This window comes from Oncorhynchus nerka, linkage group LG21 (assembly GCF_034236695.1).
Source record: "Oncorhynchus nerka isolate Pitt River linkage group LG21, Oner_Uvic_2.0, whole genome shotgun sequence".
NCBI classification, from domain to species: domain Eukaryota; kingdom Metazoa; phylum Chordata; class Actinopteri; order Salmoniformes; family Salmonidae; genus Oncorhynchus; species Oncorhynchus nerka.
This window is the reverse complement of record NC_088416.1, coordinates 5,530,242-5,558,172: the sequence shown is the minus strand read 5'-3', so window position 1 is coordinate 5,558,172 and position 27,931 is coordinate 5,530,242. Positions and strand designations below refer to the sequence as shown.

Here is a 27,931-nt window from a genome sequence, read left to right as displayed (position 1 = left end):
TATTGCACACAGAGTGAGTCCAAGCAACTTATTATGTGACTTGTTTGAGCACATTTTTACTCCTAAACTTATTTAGGCTTGCCATAACAAAGGTGTTGAATACTTGACTCAAGACATTTCAGTTTTCATTTTTAAATGAAATTGTTAACATAAAATGTCAAAAATAATAATAATAAAAAAAGGGGTGTTGTGTGTAGGCCAGCGGCCCCAAAAAAATCTAAATTGAGTCCATTTTAAATTCAGGCTGTACTTTCTGAAGGCACTGTAGATATATACTTTTGAGGAAACAAATGTGTAGTTTAGCAGGTTGTCATCATAGTATCAACGCTTACCTTTGCAGGATTTGTATTTCTTTGCTCAGAAAAGTTGGAGGGCCAAATAAAATCACCCTTGGGCCCATGAACCACCAGTTGGGGAACCCTGGTATAATGTATGGGTCTCTCTCTTATGGAGCCTTTCTCTATTTCTGTCTGTCTCTCTATCATGCTGAACAGGGATGAGTTAACCCCTTTCTCTCTCTCCCTCTCTCTGAACAGTTCAGGATGCTGGGTTGGACGCGTTAGCCGCCGTCATCAGCCGACAGAAGCTGATGGGTCAGGATATAGGCAACGAGCTGGACGAGCAGAATGGTAAGGAGGGGTGTGTGTGTGTCTGTCTGTGTGTGTGTGTGTGTGGTACATCTACTATTGCTTCTGCAACCTACTCTGCATCAATCAGATAAGTCCACCCTACCTTTCAGCCCTACAGTAAGACACAAGCTCTTTATCATATTATGTGTGTGTCTCTCCCTAACAAGGGGAGGGTGTATATAGTTCATGCATAGTTCTACCAGCCACACCCCACTCCAAACCACTGTGTGAAATCAATCAGACACGCTATTATTTCAGTCATGGAACAGGGGTCAGTACCCTTTACTAGTGCTCCAAACCACCTTGGTCAGAGTCACAGAATTAAGTGAAGTGTTCATCCCAAATGGCACCCGGTTACCTACAAAGTGCACTACGTTTGACCAGATCCTGGTCAAAAATAGTGCGCCGTATAGGGAATAGGGTGTCATTTGGGACGGAGACGATGTATGTCTGGTTAAAGTGACCTCACGGTGAGCTCTCAGAAAACGTCTAGCCGTCTTTGGAGAAGCGCTCTGCTGGGGGTGGATCTGTGACTGTGTCAGGCTGTATGGTCTGGTTAGGAGGAATGTGAGCTTCCTGACGCACTGTTTTAATGCGTTTGCCGAGAGAGTCAAGTGCTGTCCTGGAATCAGATCCGCTTTGAGGTAATGTCTGTGTTGCTGTAAATAGCTCTGTCATAGGAGGCAGGCGGCGGGCAGAAGGCAGGTCTGAGCATATCGCTCCGGTTCGTCTACAGATGGAGGCACTTGAGAAAAGGTTGTAGGATGCCAGATAGTCATCATCCGCCTCTCACAGGACCATTAGATCTCATTGTTTCCTCAACTGTACACTCTACATCTCAACTATACATTTCTTAGTTGTAACCACAAGAGACTCCAGTGTCGCCTGATTATTCGTTTTAAATGTCCAATGCAGCCGTTTTTATCTCAATATCAAATCATTTCTGGGTAACATTTAAGTACCTTACTCGGATTGTTTTCAATAAAACCAATCTAAAATTAACAAAAATAGCTTTTGTAGCGAAGAACAATTTCTTCAGCAACAATTTTGCTCGGACTGTCTGGGAGTGGTCTGAGTGGGGAGGGGAAAACGGAAAACTTGCTGTTATTGGCAGAGTGGTTTCTTATTGGTGTATTAACTCATTTACCATCTGGTGTTGTCACCAGGCAGTCCAAACAGGCAGACATTTCAGGCTGCCTTTTCAAACAGCACTTACACTAAAAGGGCATTACCATCATTTTCACAGTATTATTCTAACATCCTAGTGTGGAAATATATATAAAACACAAGAAAATCTTTTTTGACTGCACTTTTTTTTTTTTTTTTTAAAGGCCCCCCCCAAAAAAAAACGATCACTTGCCACTTTTGACCTTTTGTCTACATTCAAAGCGATGTTTTCTGAGGACAGAATAGGTTAGGGCCCTCGTGATGTGTGGAGGACACCCAAAGCCCATAGGAGGCAGAGGAAAGATGTTTGGTGTCACTGTATATTGACTGTAGAGCGTATAGAGTGAATGGGCTTAGTGGTCTGATAGAGGAACGTTACACTGAGTTCATTAGTTCCTGCTTGCTGTTCTTGGCATGTTCCCGGGCCGCACCACAACGCCACAACCCCGGGGGCCAGACAATTAGTGGGCCGTTGGACTAAATGGTGCTTTTCTTTCCTCCGCCATGAGCACAATGTGATGACATGATTGATGTTCTCTCCCTAAAGAGCCCAGACTCCTTCCTCTGGGACATTGTAAATGTAGGCTATATCCCAATAATGTTAAATAGCTTCTTAGTTATCTTGTTTTAGCTATCGATGGTCATAACGGAGAGGAGCGGATGAAGCCATAGCCCCAAAATCACACCACTTTTGTTTATATTGTTCAGCCGTTTTGATGGACACCGATGAATATTCAATGCATATTTCAATGTATTTATAGTGTGTTTGTCTGAGACGGCCAGTTCCAAGTTCGGTCAGATGACTTTGTATGGTCCTTTTCTGAGGCTGTGCTCCGATCCCACAGGGATGCGTAATCGAATGACCTTTTGAGATGGAAACAAACGAGTTTCCCTTCTGCTGCTGGGAACAAACAGTAGACGTTTGGCCTGCGATCCTCCCGAGTCAGAGAGAGGGTAGCTAACGGCTTGATTGTTTCAGCCTGCTCTCCTCTCACCTTATTGAGCTAGAGAGGGATCATTGGTTTCCCTTTAATCCTCAAGAGTCCGAACCGGCGCATTTTTTTTTCCTCTTTTCACCTTTCTTTTTTAAGTGCGTGGCGTGGCTGTGTTTCCAATAACAAGAGACCTCGGGGCGGGAGAAACGTCCGACGCGGCGGCTGTAAGTGGAGTCCGGACCCGATGCCCCTGCAGCAAGCGAGCGGAGCAGGCGAATGAGAACTTCAGCCCTGATACAAAGTGGCTTTCATATTTTAGCGAGGTAGTCCACATTCCCCTAAAGTGCACTTTGTCCAAAGATTTTGATAACGGCTCTCTCTCTTTCACTCTTTCCATATTTTTGATCACGACCGACTGCTTCTCCAAACGCTGCCTATTCCCCTGTGCATGTTCGAACCTCTAACCAGGTCCGCATGGTTGAAATTGAAACCAAACCCGGCAAATGAGAGTGTTAGGAGGCCAGCCTGGTCACACTGACCGGCCCACCTGTATGCCTGTCCCCGGGGGTATTACTTAGAGGTGATAAACAGAAGAATGAGGTGGGGGGGGCTCCAATAGTGGATCAGTCCAACATCTTGCGGTCTCCACCGGCTTCCCATCTGAATTTACAGTGGGGCTCAGAGTTCACGAGACCAACTGACTATAACTCACCCGGTCTCACACATAGGCCCTCAGGGCTCTGGATCCCTCAGGCTTCCTTCGCTTTCTCTCTTCCTCCCCTTGTTACCTCTGCCCTTCTCCTCCCTTCTCTGTATTTTCTCCCCTTATGCCTTGATCCCACCGACAGTGTCGTTGCATTTTGGTAAACCAGAAGTGCATTAGTTTCCAACTGAGCGCCGCGTTTGCCTTGCAGCATTGCGTTGCAGAGGCAGTTGCAGTGTGTTCTGTGTGATGCAGACGTTGGATTTCTCCAACGTCTGCATCAATCTGTGTGCGTAGACGGCTTGGCAGAAATGGTAGCAGAAGGTGAATGTTGAACTTTTGTTGCACACACATCCCGAGGATGCCACGTACCATTTTGCGCAATAACGCTATGGGTGTGATCGAGGCATTAACCTCTCTTTTACCCTCTCTTTCCTTTCTATCTTTCTCTCTCTCACTTTAATTTCCCTCTCTTTCTCTCTCCCTACTTTTCCCTCTTACTCTCTGCCTCCTCTTTACCTCCTCTGCCCCGTCCACCTCTACCTCATCTCTCTTTCTCTCTGCCTCCTCTTTACCTCCTCTGCCCCGTCCACCTCTACCTCATCTCTCTTTCTCTCTGCCTCTTTACCTCCTCTGCCCCGTCCACCTCTACCTCATCTCTCTTTCTCTCTGCCTCCTCTTTACCTCCTCTGCCCCGTCCACCTCTACCTCATCTCTCTTTCTCTCTGCCTCCTCTTTACCTCCTCTGCCCCGTCCACCTCTACCTCATCTCTCTTTCTCTCTGCCTCCTCTTTACCTCCTCTGCCCCGTCCACCTCTACCTCATCTCTCTTTCTCTTCTCCTCTCCTCCCACCTACCCCTCTCTTTCTCTACCTCCTCTTTACCTTTCTCCACCTACCTCCCTCTTTCTCTCTGCCTCCTTTACCTCTCTCGTCCACCTCTACCTCATCTCTTTCTCCTTTCTCTCCACCTCCTTTCTCTCCACCTACCCCTCTCTCTCTCTCTCTCTCTCCCACCTACCCCTCTCTCTACCTCCTCTTTCTCCACCTACCCCTCTCTCTACCTCCTCTCTCTCCACCTACCCCTCTCTACCTCCTTTCTCTCCACCTCCTTTCTCTCCACCTACCCCTCTCTCTCTCCTCTCTCTCCACCTACCCCTCTCTCCACCTGCCCTCTCTCCACCTGCCCTCTCTCCACCTACCCCCTCTCTCCACCTCCACCCCCTCTCTCCACCTGCCCCTCTCTACCCCTCCCCACCTACCCCTCTCTCTCCCTCCTCTCTCTCCCCACCTACCCCTCTCTCTACCTCCTCTCTCTCCACCTACCCCTCTCTCTACCTCCTCTCTCTCCAACTACCCCTCTCTCCACCTACCCCTCTCTCTACCTCTTCTCTCTCCACCTACCCCTCTCTCTACCTCCTCTCTCTCCACCTACCCCTTTCTCTACCTCATCTCTCTCCACTCTCCACTCCTTCTTCTCTCTCTCCCCTCTGTGTGAGTTATGGCCGAGATGTCATGGTCCCAGAAGAGGTGTGGGACAGGTGGAAAAATAGGATATATCACACAGCGTGGTGAGCAGGGGAGGCCAGGGAAGGACTTCAAACAGCCAGGCATACTGATTGTTATTGTCCTGGGAGTTCCCATTCTTGATTTAGGGTCTGAACAGTCCACATAGGGCCCCACAGGCCTTGCGGGTGCTGGAGGAGAGGAAGCCGTGGCTGCAGGCTGGAGAAACTGGTGGGTGACTTGGATCCGCACCAAATCAAGCCATGCCACCCTGAAGACATCATACCACTCAGGTTCTGATGGGCATACTGTATTTGATGCTACAATTAAGAATGTGCTGGTGTTTTAAAAAGGTCTTTAAGCTATAGGGCTATATACACAAATGCATGATGGAATGCGGGCCTGCAGGCACGCACACACTCAGAAACACACACACACACACATACACACACATCTACCTAACAGAACAGTTAATGCTTTATATGCGCTTATATGAGACACAGAGGTTCGATTAATGTTTTCTGCATACTTCATGAGAATAAGCGTTTGGAATGTTTTTCTTGCCGAGTTGTACTTAAATGACCCGTATTATTGCTTCATACAGCTTTGTAGGTGCTGCATTTCTTACTTGTATTAAATGACAAAATCGACAACGTAAAAAGTAACAGGATAGCATAATGCTTATGGAGAGGCAGAGAAAATGTTTTTCATTTGAAAAGCCTAGACTCTGACAGGTCGAGTGTTCCCTCTCTCCGTCTTTTTAGGGGTTCTGTTTTTCTCCTGATCTCAGTCCTGTTGCAGTGTTTCCCTGTAAATAGATTAAGCTCTGTGCCCGGAGCAAGCCTCTGACCCGAGTGCAGTGGAGGTTGCAGTCGGCTCCTTTTTGGGAAAGAGCTTGAAGCCAGGGTCATCTGTGAAGGTGACCTGTTATGAGTGTAAGAAATGAACCCGAGGCCCTCGGGTTTCTCTTCCAGCCCCGTCTTCAAAAAATCATAACGAAATGGCGAGGAAGAGTTGAGCAAAGTAGTAACAATTTCAATCCCCAAGCTTTGCAGGTGTGAACTGTGAAGACAATAAATACTTTAGATCTTTTTCTTTCTTCAATACCTATAAAAAGAAAAAGTGAATCTTAAGTTTTTGGGTGTGAAGATTATTTATGATGTGTGTCATCACCAGGCGTATTCACATTTCCGACATGATGTGGCAGAAATCAACCATATTTCTTTCTTTCCAAATGCAATGTGGCAGAAAATGTGCCTGTGCGTCTCACTAAATGTTCTATATCAACAAAATTATTATTTTTTGCTGCTAGAATCAACTTTGTTTGACTTTATTGGTGTTGATTCGGGTCTGGAACAATGACATCAGCCCGTGTCACAGTGGTCTGTGATTATGAGTGACGGCCAGTCTTGTAAAAGTGGGTCTTTTCGCGGGGCTGTGGAGGGTTCCAGCTGTAGGGACTAGTTTTCCACAATACACCCTCACTTTGGTTGGAATAACCAGGGAAATGGGGGTGTGTGGTTAAGCGTTTGTACACACACACACACACACACACACACACACACACACACACACACACACCATTTCATTCCAGGGTTTGTCTCTCTTCCCGATTACAAGCCTCATTAAAAATCCAACATAGTCGACATGGGCTGATCAAATGGATGGATGAGTTCATTTATTTTCCACACACTGTTTGATGCTATTTGATCAGCCCATTTATTTTCCACACGCTGTTTGATGCTATTTGATCAGCCCATTTATTTTCCACACACTGTTTGATGCTATTTGATCAGCCCATTTATTTTCCACACGCTGTTTGATGCTATTTGATCAGCCCATTTATTTTCCACACGCTGTTTGATGCTATTTGATCAGCCCATTTATTTTCCACACACTGTTTGATGCTATTTGATCAGCCCATTTATTTTCCACACGCTGTTTGATGCTATTTGATCAGCCCATTTATTTTCCACACACTGTTTGATGCTATTTGATCAGCCCATTTATTTTCCACACACTGTTTGATGCTATTTGATCAGCCCATTTATTTTCCACACACTGGTTGATGCTATTTGATCAACAAAGTTTCCCGCTCAACCGAGCCCCTTCAACCCCCCCACACACAAACCTTTCAGAGGAATCAGCCACTGCTGTTTGTTCCATTGTCTTTCCTTCCTCTTTCCTCCACCTCTTCTCCACTTTAATAACTAGACTGTGGTCCCGCGACGACTCCCCCAAATGTCCAGCCGGGACCTCTGTGGGTACTCCTGCCTGGCTCTGCTTTGCTAATAACACTCTGAGTGGATTTCACCATCGCTAGGCAACACGGTGTCCATGTCTTTCTGTTAGAGGGCTATATTTTTGTACAGAAGTGAGCTCATTCGGAACAGAGAGAGGGAAACAAAACTTAATTTAGATTAAGATCTGCCGGTGGAACATGACGGACAGATCCAGAAGGAAGAACGCCTTGAACAGCTAACAATGCACGTGACCTAAACATCCAGGATCGTTATGTCTAAGTGTCAGACGTGTATCCTTTTCTGTATGAGTAAGTGATCATAATAGGAGTCTATCGTAATAGGAGTCTATTGTCAGTGTTGAGTGTTGAGGATGGGCCTATGGGCTAGCCTGGTACCCAGATCTGTTTGTGCGGTTTAGCCAATGTTTGGCATGACAATGACCATACCGTATATAGGACCTGGCAAGATGGCACACAGATCTGCGACCAGGCTATCTCTAGCCCTCAATAGTTAGCACCGACTACCACCCTCGCTCTTTGTAAAGGAGTCTTTATGCTGGGGGGGGGGGATATGATTCTATGATATAGAATTAGTCTGTTAGTTCCCACTAATAATTACATCATTGATTCACTGCTGCATCATCAGAGTCAAGGCCGGGGAACTCTAATGAGGTCCAAATAAATAGTGGAACCCGGGAAGATTCTGGACCGTTTGTTAGAACTGCTGGAGGACCAGTGACCACACCAGTGGGGTGGTCAACCCTGACTGTGGAGAACAGAGCTCTTGGTCACACTCTTCAGAGAAACAGTCCCGCGAACCAATAAACGTACGCTAATGGCGGCGCTCGCCGCCAGGGCAGAGCCGGGTTGCCGGGGCGGAGTCGGCGATTGATTTAACGCCCGTCCTCTTTGCTCCAGCTGCGAGCCAACGGTAGGGTGGTCAGGTAACACCGTAGTAGGGCGTGGGGAGGAAGAAGGAGGGGTGGGCTGGTGTTTGTGTCACGAAAATGGGTGTCGTCGTCATACATGAAGACACGCCCAACTCTTGTCTGGTGTCGCTGAGCCCCACATAGTTGGAAAGAGTGAGGATTCTTCGTGTACTAGATATAAGAAAATACACCGTGTATACCTTCAAGCCTAACACCTTAAAACAAGTCTGTTGGTGGTTCATGGACAGTTCTACGGTTCAGGTTCAGTGTTATGGTGCTTTGGAACGCTGAACGTGTCAAGTGCTACTGCTGGCTGCCGTGTCGTACCCTCTCTCATTGAAGAATAGCCTAATTTGACTTGAGTCACACTATGTTATTTTCCACAAATCTCTCTCTTCTCTGAAGGTGTCCTGTGGAAGCCCTCCTTTCTGTAACAGTCTCAGAGCATGTACATATTTAGTCACTTCCTCTGAGTCGGGGGTTTTATAGGTCAGAGTAGGGACAATGATCTAAGGTCAGTTTAACATTTTCTTTCCTTTTGATTATGGTTCAGATTTGGGGAGGGTAAGCTGACCCTAAATCAGTACCTAGGGTCTGCCTCAGCTTTTAAAACCGGGTTCATGCCCACTTGGTGACTGTGACTCTCTAAACTTCTGACTCAGATGGAAAATATTTTCTGAAAGGCCTGGGAACTTGCCAGAGGTTTTGTGGACAGAACTCTGGGCGAGAAGGTGGTGGGCAGCACAGGTCTTTCCATATGCAGTCATTTTAATAGCCTTTGGGGGGAAAGGACATTTGAAATGACGTATTCTGAATATCTCACAGCAGTTACGCTTCCCTCCTGATTCTTTCTCATAGAGATCATCTGACAAATGTGATCAAGTTGTAATTGAGAAAGATCTGGGAACAACCAATCCAGCGGGAGAAGCTGGTTAAAACCACGTCATTATCCAGGATAATGTCTACATTATCTGGGAATGTCTACTGTGCAGACTAGCGCTGCTGCAGGAATGTGAATTCACTGCCCACCCCATTCATAATGACACTGCTCTGTGATCGAGTGACAAAAAATAGCCAAGGCGGGAAAATGCTAGACGGGCCTCCTGTTTGACAAATCCTGACCTGGACGCGATCGATCATATGCCATCTCCTTGTCCCATGCGATGGTAGTTGCATCCGTCTCTGTCTGGGGCACAGTGTCACTACGGAAGAGTGGAAGGGGACAAAGTAACAATGAGGTGGTGAAGGGGATTCAGGCAAGGGCAAGCGACCACGACAGCATGGTGATGAATGATCTTCTGTTTGCGACCGCTAGCAAATTAGTATGTGGGAACTCAAAGGGTTTCTGGAGAAGGTAGCTTCATCATTCAAACGTCTACTTAAGTTTTCCCTGTCAGATTGATTCACTCTTTTTCACTTCTTCGTAAAGCTTCGTCTTCTTTGACATTCCATTTGTTGGCCTTGCATGTGCCATGTCCCCGATTTTGCAAATGGTTTCACTATTTTCACTTCCCAATGACCTCTTGTGTGAGGTTCCATTTGCTTGTCTTGCACTGTCTCACGAATGGCTAGTGAGGCGTTTGGTCGGTTTCTCCGATCTTTTTTTTGTTTTGTTTTCCAGAGGGGGTTTGTGACAAACATGAGGTGGTCAGGATGGAATCACAAAGACAGTCCAGCTGGAGGAGAGAGCTATGCGGCAAACTGCCATTCATGTATTAAAGAGTACAATTCAACGCAACTGTCAGGATTGATTAAGTCATATCCTTTTCATGGAAGTCCAAGCTTTGGAACTCTGGAACTTCTTCAGGTTGTGTCGTAGTACCGTAGCTTGGTCCCAGATCTGTTTGTGCCGTCTTGCCAACTCCTGTGGTCATTGGCGCGACCCCACATGACCGCACAGACAGATCTGGGACCAGGCTAGTGTAGTACTGCCTCAACCATCGAGTGATTTAAAGAGATGTTATCCCAATGCATGGACTCCTCTGCCAATGGTGGTTTGTGAAGAAAGACCACATACCTAAATGAGTGTCTAATGTTTATTTATGTGGCTGAACTGGAGAAGTGCCAATAGGCTGATTCTCCAGTCACACATTTAACAGTATTATATAGCGACACTGGGGGAAAAGGGGTCATACCTGGCATCGCTCGGGGCTTTCCATGTGTTATACATGTTGGAATAGTTAGTGTTTTGGGTGACACAGTAATTGCCGTTCCTCTCATCTCAGGCACGTCCCATGATTCATATGCAGTTTAGGCTCTGAAACAGCAGACCAAGAATACACAGACGATCTCTGTGTAGATCTGTATTGTGGTCGAGGCTAAACAACTTGTTTTCCCTGTGCAAGTGGCAGTCTACTGTTAACCATTTAAATACTGCCGCAGCTCGGAGACCTCGATAAAAGCTGTAGTTTCTGAGAGAGAGAGAGAGAGAGAGAGAGGAGGGAGAGAGAGAGAGAGAGAGGAGGGAGAGAGAGAGAGAGAGAGGAGAGAGAGAGAGAGAGAGAGAGAGAGAGAGAGAGAGAGAGAGAGAGAATTCTCCGATTTATTGTATTTAAATGTTTTGTTTTTATAGATGCCATAAAGCACGTAGGAGGTATTCCCGCCGTCGGTCCAGGCCGCTGTCTTGCTCGGAGGATCTTGGCTTTGATTAGCTGCTGTACATCTGGAACGAATGTGGCGCTCCGCTCGTGACAGTCGTTAGCAACACGCACACACACACACACACACTAGCAGCAGAAATGAGACCCACATTAAAAGGCAACTGGCAGGAATTCCCAGACGCCGGAAAAGAGGAGTGATCTATGGGTGTGCAAACTATGTGACGGAGAGGGGGCGAAGCACGACCCGGAGAGGGACATTTAACACCTCTTCACACATTCTTTGTCATGTTAGGACAACTGTACGGAAAGTAAATAGAATTATTTAGGAAAGTCCATTCTTTTTTCCCAACCCAGTCTTTTTCTCTCTCTCTCTCTCTTTTGCACCAATAATGTCAGTACAACAAGGGCAATGTAAATGTATATCGCAGGTTCTGGCACATTCACAAACATGCGCGATAGAGGCATATGTGTATAAAGAAGTGTAATTAACAATAATTTGCTGCGGAATATGAACGAGATGACAAGATTAAAAGCGAGCTGTTTTCAAAACACACTGAGGAATGGCAATGCATTGCGGTTAACCCTAATTTAACTTTAATGATCATTTACCCTTTTAACACAATTAGCTCGATTAGAATGTGGCCTTGTTTAGCTCGCTTCACCACCAGAGAGGGAACGGCTTTGAAAGAAGAGGCGGGCTCTCAAAAGCTCTTGTTCGTGTATTTCTTTCTTTCTTTTCCCATTTTGTTGGTCGTCTGTTCTCATTGGCTAAGGGATTGCCAGTGCTGTAGAGCCCTATGGATCGAATGACCCTGAGTCTGCTTTTAAAGGGAGCGGCGAAGCCTGTCCACGGCTAATTGTGCTTGGAATAGCTGGATAAAAAACTCAAACCAAGACAATTCAACCCTGCGTATATCGCCCGTTAAGCACAGCCTTTGCAGTAACACATCCACAGCATCCTCGAATAAACCATTACTAGTGCCAACTTTCCTCCTGACACTTTTGTCAGCAATTAAAAAGACTGCTAGCTGACAACTGTCCTCACTGTGGGGATGTTATTGGTCTTAAAGGGATGAGTGTGTTTGATGAGCGTCTTAGAATGATTTCCAGGGGATGTGAAGATTAGCTGGCTGCCTCTCCGTCTCGTACTCCAGTATAAAGAGTTACTCATCGAGTTACTCATCAACCAGTTGCATCCGACCACCCGTCCCTACTTTTGGCGTGGGTGAAAGTGGAGACTGAGGAAGAAGCTCTCTGGTCCAACACGTTGGTCTGACGCACACACGCAGGCGGGCACACTCAACACACACACACACACACACACTGTTTCTCTCTGATGGAGACAACTCACCACCCCACAGCAGCAGCCCAGGGCAGGGCGTCAGAGACCGAGGTGTCGCCCAGCTCCGGCTCATCTGCACCACGTCTGTTTCTCAACGGGGCCCCAGATCACCTCCAGATGTCCCCTAGCTCAGAGCCATGTCCTGGGCCCAGAGAGTCAGTGGGAGAGGCTCCTCGGTCCTCCACTCACAACAACCACATCCAGATTGCTTGGCAGTGACACGCTCATTCGCAAACTATCAATTGTGTATTTAATCCCTTGGAAAACCACAAACTAATAAGCAGTAATAAGCAGTAAAAATAAGCAGTAATTAGCAGTAAAAACTCCATGTAAGGAAAGTAAACTATGATTTCACCAGCAGGCTCACCCCCCTCGTCTTTACTAGTTGGTTGTTTTAGAATGAGACCATGCTTGGAAACGTTTGGTTCAAGTCGTTCTCATTACCGTGTCTTTGAGTAATCTGCCTCTTTTTAAAGTGTCTTAGATGACATTAAATGGTCTTAGCTGGTGTTAAGGTTTTAAAATGGCTTCTTGTTAGACTGCGCAACACACATCAATCAGATGGTTGAGTCCTGTTGCCTATTAAGGTCAAGGAGGGACTTCAATCAAACTCAAAATGTGTTTTGAAAAATGACATTGTTCTTACACTGAGATAAAACAATCTTGCCAGAGGTTTTGTCACTTCTCCTTCACTTAAAGCTTGCATTTTCACAGTTTTGTGTGTTTGCCATAGTGTGGGTTCGACTGAATTCCAGCATCGATCGACCTCCCTGCGTTTGACCCAGAACTTCTCTTCAGGTGCCTTGACAGCACCGACCTCACTAGCTCCTCCTCAGAAGCCAAGGGGTTAACTATGAATACCGTACCTTCGTTCACATACCCGTGTCACCGCTATTACTTTTCAAGGAGCGTTACCTCACCACAGTGGTATGTGTTCGATTTAATGCCAAACTGGCCTTAACGTCTTAATATCGCTCTGTAATATCCCCCAGGAGGGCTTCATCGCAGATTGCCCCATGGGGAAGGGAAAGTGCATTTGCCATGTGGTGAGGTTGCAATTTCAGCTGGCACTTTCCCTTTTGGTGGAGGGCAAAGGATTCCCTGCAATTTAATGCTACTTTGTCCCTGGCTCGGCTCTCGCTTGGCTCAGCCGGGCCTCGTTGGCTAACGTGAGTGACAGCGAGGACAAATCTCCCACTCTGTTTACTTAATCGCTAACCACTCCGGGTTTGGAAGCCACATCCAACGGTTTGGAACCCGCCGGGGATCTCGGTGGAGTAAATGTATTTAAAGTACCGCCTCTTCTTCGCCACTCGTCTGGAGGTAAAGTGGGTCACCCCATATAACGAGTGGAAGGGCTTAGACTTACCCACCACCTCAGTCCAGCAGGTGGTTCCCATTTCGGCAGGGCTAAAGGGGCAGAGACCTTCATCTACTCTCCCTTTTTAATAGAGAGAATATTCACCACTGTTACTTTTTTAACATGCCACACATATGGAATATACATTGTGTATTGGGCATGTGTTCTCACTCAGGTTGTGATTAGTGAATAGGATAGGTTTGTACGAGTGTGACCGGGTGGCTGAGGGGAGGCTCAAGCTACCTGTAGAGGGTTGGGGTTGGGTGAAATGTTACACAGTCAAATCGAACTCGGTGTTAAGCATGGGCTTAGAAATACACTGTGCAATGGCATTGAAGCAAGGCAGCCTAGAGACGGGTCATTTTCCAATGATTTCATCCATGGAGAGAAAGAGTGGGTGTGAGAGAGATGGGAGGGGGGTGCTTTTGGAAGAAGCAGCCAGTTGAACCACACAGCAGGGACTCATTAGAAGCCATTCATCACAGCCGATGCAGAGAAACGGGGAGACGGAGCTAGGAAAAGAGAGGGAGGCTTCATGTTTGAATTAGGTAATGCTTCATTAGCGTCTCAAAGTCTTTGGTGAGCTTTTGAAGGGCGTCGTTCCATAAGTGAAAATGTGGAGGATGTGATGGGGGGGGCTCCAGACGCCAGGCTTGTTCACAGTCTCTCGGCGATGGGAACGCACGCCTCTTTAGGCTGTTGAAAATGTGGAGGATGTGATGGGGGGGACTCCAGACGCCAGGCTTGTTCACAGTCTCTCGGCTGTTGAAAATGTGGAGGATGTGATGGGGGCTCCAGACGCCAGGCTTGTTCGCCTCTTTAGGCTGTTGAAAATGTGGAGGATGTGATGGGGGGGGGGGGGCTCCGATGGGAACGACGCTTTAGGCAGGCTTGTTCAGACGCCAGTCTCTCGGCGATGGGAACGCACGCCTCTTTAGGCTGTTGAAAATGTGGAGGATGTGATGGGGGGCACGCCAGGCTGCCATGGGAACGCACGCCTCTTTAGGCTGTTGAAAATTGTTCACAGGCTTGTCTCTCGGCGATGGGAACGCACGCCTCTTTAGGCTGTTGAAAATGTGGAGGATGTGATTGGGGGCTCCAGACGCCAGGGCTTGTTCACAGTTCACAGTCTCTCGGCGATGGGAACGCACGCCTCTTTAGGCTGTTGAAAATGTGGAGGATGTGATGGGGGGGACTCCAGACGCCAGGCTTGTTCAGGCTGTTGAAAATGTGGAGGATGTGATGGGGGGGACTCTTGTTCACAGTCTCTCGGCGATGGGAACGCACGCCTCTTTAGGCTGTTGAAAATGTGGAGGATGTGATGGGGGGGGGGACTCCAGACGCCAGGCTTGTTCACAGTCTCTCGGCGATGGGAACGCACGCCTCTTTAGGCTGTTGAAAATGCGGCGCACACATGTTTTACAGTGGAGTTGGTGGGGATGGTGGAATTGTTTATTAATCTGTAAAGACACCTTACTAAGCACATTTTTAAATGGAATTTGTCTAATTGTCAATTCAAGTCAGGGGAGTGTCATTGCCAAGTTGTAGCCTACTTATTACGTTTGATTTGAAGTTGGTCCCATTGTACATTTTGGGGGGCTTCCATGAAGTATTAGATATTGCATGAAATGAAATCCATCTCATATTGCCGTGCTGTAATCCTGGAACATTGTAGTCGTGTGAATCCCGTCTTCTGTTCCAGCCCTTTGCCACAAGTGTCTGACATCACCTGTGAAGATTACTCATCTGAGTTACCGCCATCATGTGACCAATGGCTATCGTGTAAACCCTCAAGTCTTCGCAGAGACTCGCAACCAGTCCCAATCAAAGACTTAAAGAGCAGTTCAAAGGCTTTAATCAAATGATTATTTGAAACCCGCGGCGGATGAGTGTCGCTTATCCAACTTTGTTTCCAAGATGAGGCTTTTGACATGCTTCAAAAGAGGACATCCTGTTTCTGTCCACTCTATTTGATCTATGGTCCCATGTGTGAAATCCACAAGACAAACACATGGAGTGGAGGGTTTGATAAAAGTCGTCATCTTCACGGCTCCCTCCCTGCAATCGTATGGCGAGCTTCAAAAGCAGTTTGCCCTCACAAATGAGCTCTTTTTAGACTCGTTTCGTTAAAGGTTGAGGAGCGCTCTCTGTGTTGTCTCTCCGATCGCCTACGCTCGGATGAACAACCAAGTCCTTTTGATCTAGTCCAGCGTCTTATTTTTCTCCTCTGTTATGGTTTTGGCTTAATACTGTTGCCGTTTGATTCTCGGTCGCTGCTGTTCCGTTTCCCAACCAGGCGGTGTAAAAATATATTTTTTTATGGAGGCCTGCATCCTGAGAAAAAGGCAGAATTCCCACAATGTGAACAGGAATAATACACTGAGTGCACAAAATATTAGGAACACCTGCTTTTTCCATGACATCGACTGACCAGGTGAATCCAGGTGAAAGCTATGATCCCTTATTGATGTCACTTGTTAAATCCACTTCAATCAGTGTGGATGAAGGGGAGGAGACGGGTTAAAGAAGGATTTTTAAGCCTTGAGACGATTGAGACACGGATTGTGTATGTGTGCCATTCAGAGGTTGAATGGGCAAGACAGAATATTGAAGTGCCTTTGAACGGGGTATGGTCGTAGCTGCCAGGCGCACCGGTTTGTGTCGAGCACTGCAACGCCGCTGGGTGTGTATCACGAATGGCCCACCACCCAAAGGACATCCAGCCAACTTGACACAACTGTGGGAAGCATTGGAGTCAACATGGGCCAGCATCCCCTGTAGAACACGTTCGACACCTTGTAGAGTCCTTGCCCCGACGATTCGACGCTGTTCTGAGGGCAAACTGTGGTGCGAGTCAATATTAGGAAGGTGTTCCTCATGTTTCATACACTCCGTGTATGTTGTGCCAGGATCCACGACAGCAAAGTGTTTGTGTTAAAAGATACAGAGTGAAATGTTGCGGAAGAGCAAAGGTGTTACCTGTACCTACCTGTTGTCAGGGTGAAGTAGAGTAGACACAAGGTGTTACCTGTACCTACCTGTTGTCAGGGTGAAGTAGAGTAGACACAAGGTGTTACCTGTACCTACCTGTTGTCAGGGTGAAGTAGAGTAGACACAAGGTGTTACTGTACCTACCTGTTGTCAGGGTTGTCAGGGTGTCAAGTAGAGTAGACACAAGGTGTTACTGTACCTACCTGTTGTCAGGGTGAAGTAGAGTAGACACAAGGTGTTACTGTACCTACCTGTTGTCAGGGTGAAGTAGAGTAGACACAAGGTGTTACTGTACCTACCTGTTGTCAGGGTGAAGTAGAGTAGACACAAGGTGTTACTGTACCTACCTGTTGTCAGGGTGAAGTAGAGTAGACACAAGGTGTTACTGTACCTACCTGTTGTCAGGGTGAAGTAGAGTAGACACAAGGTGTTACCTGTACCTACCTGTTGTCAGGGTGAAGTAGAGTAGACACAAGGTGTTACTGTACCTACCTGTTGTCAGGGTGAAGTAGAGTAGACACAAGGTGTTACTGTACCTACCTGTTGTCAGGGTGAAGTAGAGTAGACACAAGGTGTTACCTGTACCTACCTGTTGTCAGAGTAGACACAAGGTGTTACCTGTACCTACCTGTTGTCAAGTAGAGTAGACACAAGGTGTTACCTGTACCTACCTGTTGTCAGGGTGAAGTAGAGGTGTTAGACACAAGGTGTTACTGTACCTACCTGTTGTCAGGGTGAAGTAGAGTAGACACAAGGTGTTACTGTACCTACCTGTTGTCAGGGTGAAGTAGAGTAGACACAAGGTGTTACTGTACCTACCTGTTGTCAGGGTGAAGTAGAGTAGACACAAGGTGTTACTGTACCTACCTGTTGTCAGGGTGAAGTAGAGTAGACACAAGGTGTTACTGTACCTACCTGTTAGAGTCAGGGTGACCTACCTGTTGTCAGGGTGAAGTAGAGTAGACACAAGGTGTTACTGTACCTACCTGTTGTGTTAGAGTCAGGTGGTACCTACCTGTTGTCAGAGTAGAGTAGACACAAGGTGTTACTGTACCTACCTGTTGTCAGGGTGAAGTAGAGTAGACACAAGGTGTTACCTGTACCTACCTGTTGTCAGGGTGAAGTAGAGTAGACACAAGGTGTTACCTGTACCTACCTGTTGTCAGGGTGAAGTAGAGTAGACACAAGGTGTTACCTGTACCTACCTGTTGTCAGGGTGAAGTAGAGTAGTTACTGTACCTACCTGTTGTCAGGGTGAAGTTAGACACAAGGTGTTACCTGTACCTACCTGTTGTCAGGGTGAAGTAGAGTAGACACAAGGTGTTACCTGTACCTACCTGTTGTCAGGGTGAAGTAGACACAAGGTGTTACTGACCACCTGTTGTCAAGGTGTTACAAGGTGTTACTGTACCTACCTGTTGTCAGGGTGAAGTAGAGTAGACACAAGGTGTTACTGTACCTACCTGTTGTCAGGGTGAAGTAGAGTAGACACAAGGTGTTACTGTACCTACCTGTTGTCAGGGTGAAGTAGAGTAGACACAAGGTGTTACTGTACCTACCTGTTGTCAGGGTGAAGTAGAGTAGACACAAGGTGTTACTGTACCTACCTGTTGTGTTGTCAGGGTGACCTGTTGTCAGTAGAGTAGACACAAGGTGTTACCTGTACCTACCTGTTGTCAGGGTGAAGTAGAGTAGACACAAGGTGTTACCTGTACCTACCTGTTGTCAGGGTGAAGTAGAGTAGACACAAGGTGTTACTGTACCTACCTGTTGTCAGGGTGAAGTACAGTAGACACAAGGTGAATGATCTAGGATAGTCTTCCCAGGGGGTTCGTGCACTGACTGGCGTGTGGATGGGAGCTGATACTGGCTGGAGGACAGAGTCCAGACAGATACAGATCTCGACATCACAGGGCACGCCGGTGTTTCATCTTACCGCTTCCTCCCTATGGCAGCTTCTGTTTCTATGGCTCTCTGCCAGCCGAGGCCATATAGGAAGGAACATCAGCCTTGTACACACTACCTTTTTGACCTTTCAGTCACAACATAACCGTATTTTATCTATACAGAGGTGTCTTGAACACAACGACCAGAACACGAGGAGGACGCTGACTGTCTAGTCAGTGTGCTGGTTGGCTGCTGCCCTGTGCGGTACAGTGTGCTGTAATTCAGCTACCTCGCCACCAGTGGGCAGTAAAGGAGACGACAGCTGAGACTGTTCTGATGAAGAAAGGGGAGGTTTTGCCGGGATTTGTGGATTTGAGGGGAGGTTTTGGGTGGAGGGAAAGTCGTAAAATATCAATTAAGGTTTGTTAATTTGTTTTGTACCTCAGAGGAGGTTTCCCTGTCTGTAAGCGATCACCACCTACTCATGTTCCTCATCAGCGGTGAGGGCTCTCTGTAATTATACAGCATCTGCACTCGCAGCTGTGGAGACGATTGCTGCATAGTATTCCCCTAAAAGCCTCTTCTTTTCACTTAGTTTTCCTATGTACGTTATGTGATGGCATTTAGATAGGTTGCGCTTGTGTATGTTCAGTACATGATTGTGTGAGTGTGTGTGCGCGCGTGAATCCGTTTGTGTGTGTGTGTGAATCCGTTTGCGCGTGTGCACGCTTGCAGCATGTTTCGGTGTGTGTTTTGGTGGCGAAATACCTTCTTTGGTGTCCAGAAGCTACATAGGGGGGGGGGGGGGGGGGGTATTTTTCCTGTATGGATGTTTTTTCAGGAACACTGTGCCTAAACATTTATTCTGGCGTGAGCTACAACAGCACATAGCCCTGCCACGGCCCAAGTTTGTAGGTTTTAAACATTTTAATAGAGGGACTTTTACCACAATAGTATCCCCACCTCTCTCTCTCTCTCTCTGTCTGTCTGTGTGTCTCCCTCACACACACACCTCTCTGTCTGTCTGTGTGTCTCCCTCACACACACACAATCTCTCTCTCTCTCTCTCTCTCTCTCTCTCTCTCTCTCTCTCTCTCTGTCTCTTTCTGTCTCTCTCTCTCTGTCTCTCTCTCTCTGTCTCTGTCTCTTTCTGTCTTTCTCTAACCCACAGTTTATAATGGTATCATAAATTAAAATAACATAACATAAATAAAAACAGCTTCAGGGAAACTTTCAGAAGGGAAAATAACATGTTGTGTATGTTTGAAGGTGACTTTATTATTTCACCTACTTGCTGTTATTTTAGTCTTTGTATGAAGTGCTATGGGATTTTTACAAGCCAATGATATCACCCCTATCAGAGGTGTTACGGAGTTCTTCTGATCCAATCAAAACTTTGAACCCAGGTCACAGCATAGATCAGCAGCAGACTTCAGGTGCACTGTGGTAACGTACTGGAACTTGGAGCCCTGTGACATGTAAGGAACCATTCGAAAGGGCAGTCATGCTAAAGGCAACCCAGCATGCAAAACAACGCTGTATTCTGGTTGTAAACTGGTTACAGTGACGTCTTTTCAACCCGATTGGCCCGCTTGGAAGTACATCCTGTTGGCCTTACCCTTTTGCCCCCTAATGTCTTACTCAGCTCATAGATGTCACTGACTTAATTCTCTCTTCACATGAGTCATTCTCCGATTTGTCAAGTTATCGTGATACTTTTTATTTTATTTTTAATACTCAGTACCAAAACTGTCTCTTGTTACACATTCCTGTACTCTGAGTGGCTAAACAACAGCTGGCGGTGGAATCCTTTTTCCATAACAAAACGTCTCCATCATAGTTTCCTGTTTGAGACACGTCTTTCCTCTGGACTTCTTCTCCACTGTCACTGGACAGTGAGGGACTTGGCGTTATTATGGATGGTGAATCCTCACTCTGGGGTCCTGGCAGAATGTGTGTGTGTTAAACAGGCCCTGTCTGCACGTCAAAGTCCCACTACAACCCTTAGCAGGCATTCAGACACACTCCGTGTACTGCCGGGAAGCTCAGCTCAGCACCACAGGGGTGCAGTATAACTTAGTCCAGATTTGTTTTGTCGGTGAGAAACATACCGTCTCTGCAGGTGGTGTTTACACAGAACACTCACATTGACAATACCTACAGGGTGTTTCTACAGCACTGCTGTGCCAGGCCAGCGAGACGATGCGAGATCCTGGCAATGACCTAATGCTTTACTGCGTCTGTGCCCTCTGTAATCGGCCCAGAGTTTGTGTTTCCTGTTGCACTGTTCCACTTTTCCCTAATAATGATAACAGCATGGTCATTTAGCCGACACTTGTATGCAAAACGATTTCCAGAACTGTCAACCAATTCTTAGTTGATGTGTCCCTTGCGGAACACCCACGCCCCTGGTGTTGCTACCACCATACTCTAAACTGAGCCAGTGGAGGCACAAGTGAAATGTTCCCCCGTTTCAATGTGTTACCCCCTCCTCCAAGGTCTTGGTAAGGAAGTGTGATTTGTGGGTCCGTGCCCACAATGGTTCCCCTGCCCTGAGTCCCGTGCTTCTGGGCCGTTCTTCTGCCGGCACCCTCGTGCTCATCACTCTCCCATTGTTCAGTGGCACCTGGCCATGATCGGAAGCTGCTGGATCAATCTGGAATCTGGCAACCCTCTGAAGCAATATCCTGAATGGCTGCGGCCTGGTGGGTATGAAAGACCTAGGTTTGGTTCTGAGAACCTGGCAACCGACCAGTATACTACGTTCCACGGTGTGCCCGACCTGCGCTGTGGGTTTCTGCTCTTTTTAAAAGAGGCATCATTTTCATTTTTTTGTCCCCTGAGATGATTTCCCAGAACATCGACGATCGGCACGGGAGGGTTGACGTTTACCTGAAGAAATGCTCAATGCATTTTCACTCTCGAAATGGTTCGGATTTGCACGTTCCATTGGAAAGCGTGTTATTTGAAGGATTCACCCCCCCCCCAGAGAAACCCAGCAGAATGACATGATCGTACAACATGACGAACGCAGTCTTTCCAAGTGGTCATAAGCCCCCCACCTTGTCCTTCTACAATGTGGTTAAACCAGGCAGTCCTATCTACTGCTCCCTAACCTCGCAAACCTCTCCTCGGAGACCCCCCAGCCGTTCCATGTGTTTCATCTCTTCCAGAACTAGAACACCTGATTCAACTTATTGACTATTCATCAAGCTCTTGACTAAGTGAGTCAGATGAGCTAATTCAGGGCTACAGCAAAAATTGTGAAACGTCTGAGGGACCCCGAGGAGAGGTTTGAGAACCACTGCCGTAATTCACCAGACTTCCGGTTTCGCTAACGCCAGTCGGACCCAAATTGACTGTATTTTGTCAAAGCAAGGGCACAGCGACGGGATAGGACTGCCCCCGTCAAAGTGAAAGGCTCAGTGGTGGGGATGTCTATGGCTTCTCTTTCTAGTGGAGGTTCCACCTTAAACAGAGTCATCCGTCAACCCGACCTCCATTTTGGGTGTCCGTGTGACGACTGACGGCGAATATTTGGGGTAAATGGTACGGGACCCCATCGTGCTCGGTGGAGGGCTGTGGATTCATGGAGGCAGGGGCAATTCCAACCCTGTGGTGAGACTAATCTATGCACATGTGCTGAGGCACTTCAGAAGACCAGATGCTGGGAGGAAACGCATGGAGATGCTTCAGCTCCAAAAAGCTCCTGGCGAGTGTGTTATTGCTTACAGACAATGACTGACACACACAGGAGGAAGAGACACACGGACACACACTCACACACATCTTCGACCTCGTGGCAAGGCTATTTTCTGGTGGCCCAAGGTGCCATTTGTCAATGCCTTGGTCGAGGCCTATCGATCCCCTCTCGTAAAAGCAGTCCATTCCACACGTACTTTTCAGCTCCGAAGAGCCTTAGAGGCTTTACAAACCTTGTATAAATCAGATTCATTGGACAAGCAACGCTAACAGGGCCAAAAGTAGTGTTTATTTTTTATTATTGTTGATTTTGTTATTTTTGTGGTCACATTTTTTCATCATGAATCAACATGTCTTGAGGCATGTTGTTGGTTTTGGATCCACTTCAGAAATCAAGGCATTAACTTCCCATCAGCAAGTGGTCTTGTAAACCTCAACAGACACGCCATTATGAACAAATAAACGGAGCGCTCTTTTTTTTTTACTAGCTACGCTTGATGGTTGTTAGGAGAAGAAAGTGGCGTTGTTTATTTCTTCTTCTTCCCACATGTCAGACTGGCCAAAACACATGTTCTGCACTGTTTCTTTACCCAAGTCCTTCTTATTGAGACCGAAATGGCTCCTTTTAGTTTTTTCTCTCCACATTATTGGACCCAGCTCATTGTTGCTTCGCTGTCAGTTTATAAAGTCTGAAAGCTCAGAGCTGGGAGTGCAGCCCTTAATGATCCTCACTCAGTAGCCACTCGGGTGCGTTTGTTTACGCATCGAGGCAGGGGGAAAAGTCTTAAGAAGACAAAGAAGACAAAAACTTTGATGGAAAGGCGCAAATTCTTGTAAAATAATGTAATTGCCCGGACACTACAGTGTATTATCCAAGCGGAGTGCTGCGTACACGATGTGCGCCAAGTGAAGTTTCAGTAACGACAGTGTGTTGTGTTTTGCTTGGCAACCAGGGACCTCTCCTCTATACAATTGGGACCACTTGGTAACAGTTGTGGTGGGTAACTAGCGACAGGGGCCCAGGATTCAGAGTGTAAAGTGGAGCTCTCTGCCTGTCATATCCTCAGGAGAAATCACTCGGGTAAGTGCAATGAAACGAGCGCCTGCCGAGTCGTTTTGTGTTTGTAAAAAACAAGCAGCACTCTCTCTCTCTCTCTGTCTCTCTGTCTCTCTGTCTCTGTGCCCGGGCCATCGGATTGGGAAGGCATCCTACAATAACACACACAGTTAATACAGCGTGTCCTGGAGCCATTGGGGTGTCACTGTTTAGAATGGTGCCCCAAAGCCGCAACAGCAAATCCAGTACAAATGAGTCAGCAACTTGGGTGTTTGGAGGGATATGAAGGAGGTTGGGGAGGGAGTGAGTCCCCTCTCATTCATCTCGAAGAGCGACATTGCCCTTTGTTTTGTGTAGGGCTGATGTTAGTTATCTGAGCCCTGTTGTAATAGCCTACAAGAGACATGGTTTGAGGGGGGGGGGGGGGGGGGGAGAGAGAGACAGACAGACACCCACACACACACACACACACACACTCGAGGCCTAGGACTGCTGCTTTGCCTCTTCTACAGACTCTGCCGTGACAGCTCCTGTTGGTGGTACTGGATGCCTATTGGCCTGTGGCCCAACACCACATTCTGTGGGGGATGAGACTGGGAAATCCCTCCCAGGACACTGCATTGACAGACCCCAATACCTGAGCCATTGCTTCACTCAGTTGCACTTCCTGCCCCTTGACGAACTCCACTCCATTTCGTAACTGGCGCCAAGGCCACAGCTCTGCTCCAATGGTCCCGAATGGCCTCTTTACTTACAGTGGGGAGAACAAGTATTTGATACACTGCCAATTTTGCAGGTTTTCCTACTTACAAAGCATGTAGAGGTCTGTAATTTTTTATCATAGGTACACTTCAACTGTCAGAGACGGAATCTAAAACAAAAATCCAGAAAACCACATTGTATGATTTTTAAGTAATTAATATGCCTTTTATTGCATGACATAAGTATTTGATACATCAGAAAAGCAGAACTTAATATTTGGTACAGAAACCTTTGTTTGCAATTACAGAGATCATATGTTTCCTGTAGTTCTTGACCAGGTTTGCACACACTGCAGCAGGGATTTTGGCCCACTCCTCCATACAGACCTTCTCCAGATCCTTCAGGTTTCGGGGCTGTCGCTGGGAAATACGGACTTTCAGCTCCCTCCAAAGATGTTCTATTGGGTTCAGGTCTGGAGACTGGCTAGGCCACTCCAGTACCTTAAGATGCTGCTTACAGAGCCACTCCTTAGGTGCCCTGGCTGTGTGTTTCGGGTCCTTGTCATGCTGGAAGACCCAGCCACGACCCATCTTCAATGCTCTTACTGAGGGAAGGAGGTTGTTGGCCAAGATCTCGCGATATATGGCCCCTTCCATTCTCCCCTCAATATGGTGCAGAAAAGCATCCCCAAAGAATAATGTTTCCACCTCCATTCTTCACTGTTGGGATGGTGTTCTTGGGGTTGTACTCATCCTTCTTCTTCCTCCAAACACGCCGAGTGGAGTTTAGACCAAAAAGCTCTATTTTTGTCTCATCAGACCACATGACCTTCTCCCATTCCTCCTCTGGATCATCCAGATGGTCATTGGCAAACTTCAGACGGGCCTGGCTTGAGCAGGGGGACCTTGCGTGTCCGCAGGATTTTAATCCATGACTGCGTAGTGTGTTACTAATGGTTTGCTTTTCTTTCTGTGGGCCCAGCTCTCTTCAGGTCATTGATCAGGTCCTGCAGTGTAGTTCTGGACTGATCCCTCACCTTCCTCATGATCATTGATGCCCCACGAGGTGAGATCTTGCATGGAGCCCCAGGGGGTGATTGACCGTCATCTTGAACTTCTTCCATTTTCTAATAATTGCGCCAACAGTTGTTGCCTTCTCACCAAGCTGCTTGCCTATTGTCCTGTAGCCCATCCCAGCCTTGTGCAGGTCTACAATTGTATCCCTGATGTCCTTACACAGCTCTCTGGTCTTGGCCATTGTGGAGAGGTCGGAGTCTGTTTGATTGAGTGTGTGGACAGGTGTCTTTTATACAGGTAACAAGTTCAAACAGGTGCAGTTAATACAGGTAATGAGTGTAGAACAGGAGTGCTTCTTAAAGAAAAACTAACAGGTCTGTGAGAGCTGGAATTCTTACTGGTTGGTAGGTGATCAAATACTTATGTCATGCAATAAAATGCATATGAATTACTTAAAAATCATACAAGGTGATTTTTCTGGATTTTTAGATTCCGTCTCAGCTGGCATTGGACCTGAAGGCAATCAGAAACATTGTTTAGAGAAGCAGTGTAATTGTCTTGGACGGGACATGATGGGACTCTGAGAGGGCGCAGTGTAGTCGGCCGCAGAGGAGAAAGGAAAGGTGTGGGTGACGTCATCGCAGAACAACATCTGTGTCCTAAGTCTTCGGCGGCGCCATGTTTCCTCAGAAGAACGGGACCGTCGTCCTACGGTGCACCGGTGTGGTCGGGGAATTGCTGTGTCAAATGACGTCCCTCGTGGCCACGCCTACACCTTTCCTCCTCGGCAACCTGTACTGTACTGCAACCTGAAAACAAAATCAATCTCATGCGAGGGTGCTTTCCCTTCTTTGCATATAGTTGAGAGAGAAAGAGCTCCAGAAAGAGAGGAAAGCAAGGTGACAATGGCGTGTTCCCTTCTGGAAGAGACAGGATTGCGCTGTTTATTTTGCGGTTTGGGAAGGAAAGTCTCTTTTTTTTTTTTTTTTTTTTTCAGAGCTGTGAACTTGGCCTGTCAGTTGACGCGTCCGTGTAATCTCAACAGCACTGCTGTCTCTGTCTTTTGGCTGCCAAACAACCACCCACCCACCCGGTCTTTCCCCCAAGCGACTGCGCCTGGAGGTTTTAATTGTGTTTCTAGCTAAACAAATGAGGTGACAATGGAAACAGTCGGTATCCATTAAGAACTTGCTAATTGCCTCCTACATTTTCTTGAGGAATGTTGGAACAAGGACATAAATATCTTTGCGTAGATGAATTAAGAAAAGTGTAGTTAGTTTCTTGAGTGTGTATTATGACGCTGATAGATTCATGTCTCTTTCCTCAGGGAAGGAAGAACATCGAAGTTGTCTTAATAGTGAAGAAAACTACTCTTGTTTGTTTTTACCAATGTACTCTTCCTCTGACTTGCAATCACTTGTCCCTTCATTTAAAAAAGGTGGAATATTGAGGGCTCGTTGCCCATTTATCTGCATTTTTTAAAGTCTTTGCTTGGAGTTTTTTCGTCAAGTTTTAGATTGCTGTTTTAGATTGGGCTTTCACATTGGTTTGTGTCTGTGGGGATGTGTGGGTGGAGAAATCCATTCATTAAACTTGTTGATGTGCTGTGCACTGAATAGTAAACTAGACACAAACAGCTGTGTCCTGCCAACTTTCTCCTCATTTAAGTTAAGTCTCTGGCATGTTGCTCCTGAATTCTCAAAGTGAGATACTGTCTAAGCAGACTCTTAGCAATAATGCCTCTCCTTGACTGTGGGCTGTATTCTAAAGAGAGCTTCATCACTGACATTGACAAAAGGCTCTGTTGGACCACCAGACCTGAGCACACATTCCAAAGAAAGATGGCTTCCTCTACTTACCAATGTGAAAGGAGGGGGGTGGGGTTGCAAGCCGTCACTTACAGTACACCGGAAACTGCAAGCAGGGCGAATGACACCGCTGTGCAAGTATGAGCCTATGACTCTGTGCTCTCTCCCACACTGTGGGTTTGGAGGTTTATCCAGTGTAATAGCATTTAAAATAAACAACCTTCGTTTTGGAACATGCCATGTATTTGTGGTGTGGCTGATAGGCCTGGTCCGAGCCAGGGAGAGCAGCTGTCATGTATCGGAGCAACGTGCTACATTAGGAAATTGGGAATTATATCTCTGGAGCGCGGCATGCGAAGAGGGAAAGCGAGTTGGTTCGTTGTTTTTTTTTTTTTTTTTGTGTGTCCCAAGGGGTCGCTGGTCGAACTTGTAAGACCGTCTCTTGGTGTCTTTCTCTCTCTTTCGCCGCTCATAAATTGTTGCCTCATGCTAGGATGAGGTGGATGTCCCAGGAGATGTTTTACACATTGCCCTCTCACGTCTCTTCGTCGCCCCTCTCCTCCGTACTTTGCCCCTTTAGAGCTGACGCTGCCTGACCCGTCTCACCCAAATTATCCCCAACTTAATTATCTGAGTTGGGCTGAAAGCAGGTTCAGTCAACCACTGATGACTCCACTTACCGAAGCATGTTTTCTCACTGGCGAAGGGGCGTCTCGAAACTAGGAAAGACAACTTAACTAGAGATAAGAATAGTCTGATTATGACCTTCGAACTCACTCGTGGGAATTTCATAATTTATCCTAGTTGATGTTACACAGGACGGATGCAAATTGTATTGGAGTAATTTTGTAACCTGCTAGAAAACCCTCTCTTAGCCATGTATGTCTGTCTCAGACATCAGAAAACAGGTAGTTTCCTGGAAATAAGAAAGCAGCTTGTTTGAGTTGGCAGCCAAAGGAGACCTGTAGGTGAAAGACTTGCTTTCCTTTCCTGAAAAAACTCCAACTTGCCAAATCGGGTAATATGTGAACAGAGTTTCTGTCCATTCAGTTGGTCTTTTTCTCCTCAGCCTCAGTTTGTTTAAAAAAAAAAAAAATGTCAGTCCACAACACTTCACTGTTCGTGCCCCTAGCATTTTTTATTCTGTCAAAGGGTTTGCTGGAGACTGGAGAGGACCTATCATCAAGGCTTTGAATCGAACAAACAACGAGCCAGTGCCACACAGCTCGATCTACAGACGTACCCCCAAACTCTAAAGATGAAATGGATCATTTAGATTCTGTTTAGCAATAAATAATTTAATGTAGAACTCGAGCAATGAGCCATGCTGTTTTGACACTTTTTTTTCGCTCATAT

The 27,931-nt window shown here is 46.8% G+C and overlaps 1 protein-coding gene across 1 annotated transcript in view; it reads left to right on the top strand.

The window, feature by feature from the left end:
• LOC115103709 (syntaxin-8-like) overlaps nt 1-27,931 on the top strand; it is a 49,247-nt gene that overhangs the window by 11,133 nt on the left and 10,183 nt on the right. Inside the window, exon 6 of the mRNA XM_029624587.2 lies at nt 537-629. Within this exon, the coding sequence (XP_029480447.1) occupies nt 537-629 (93 nt within the window). The remainder of the gene's footprint in view (nt 1-536; nt 630-27,931) is intronic.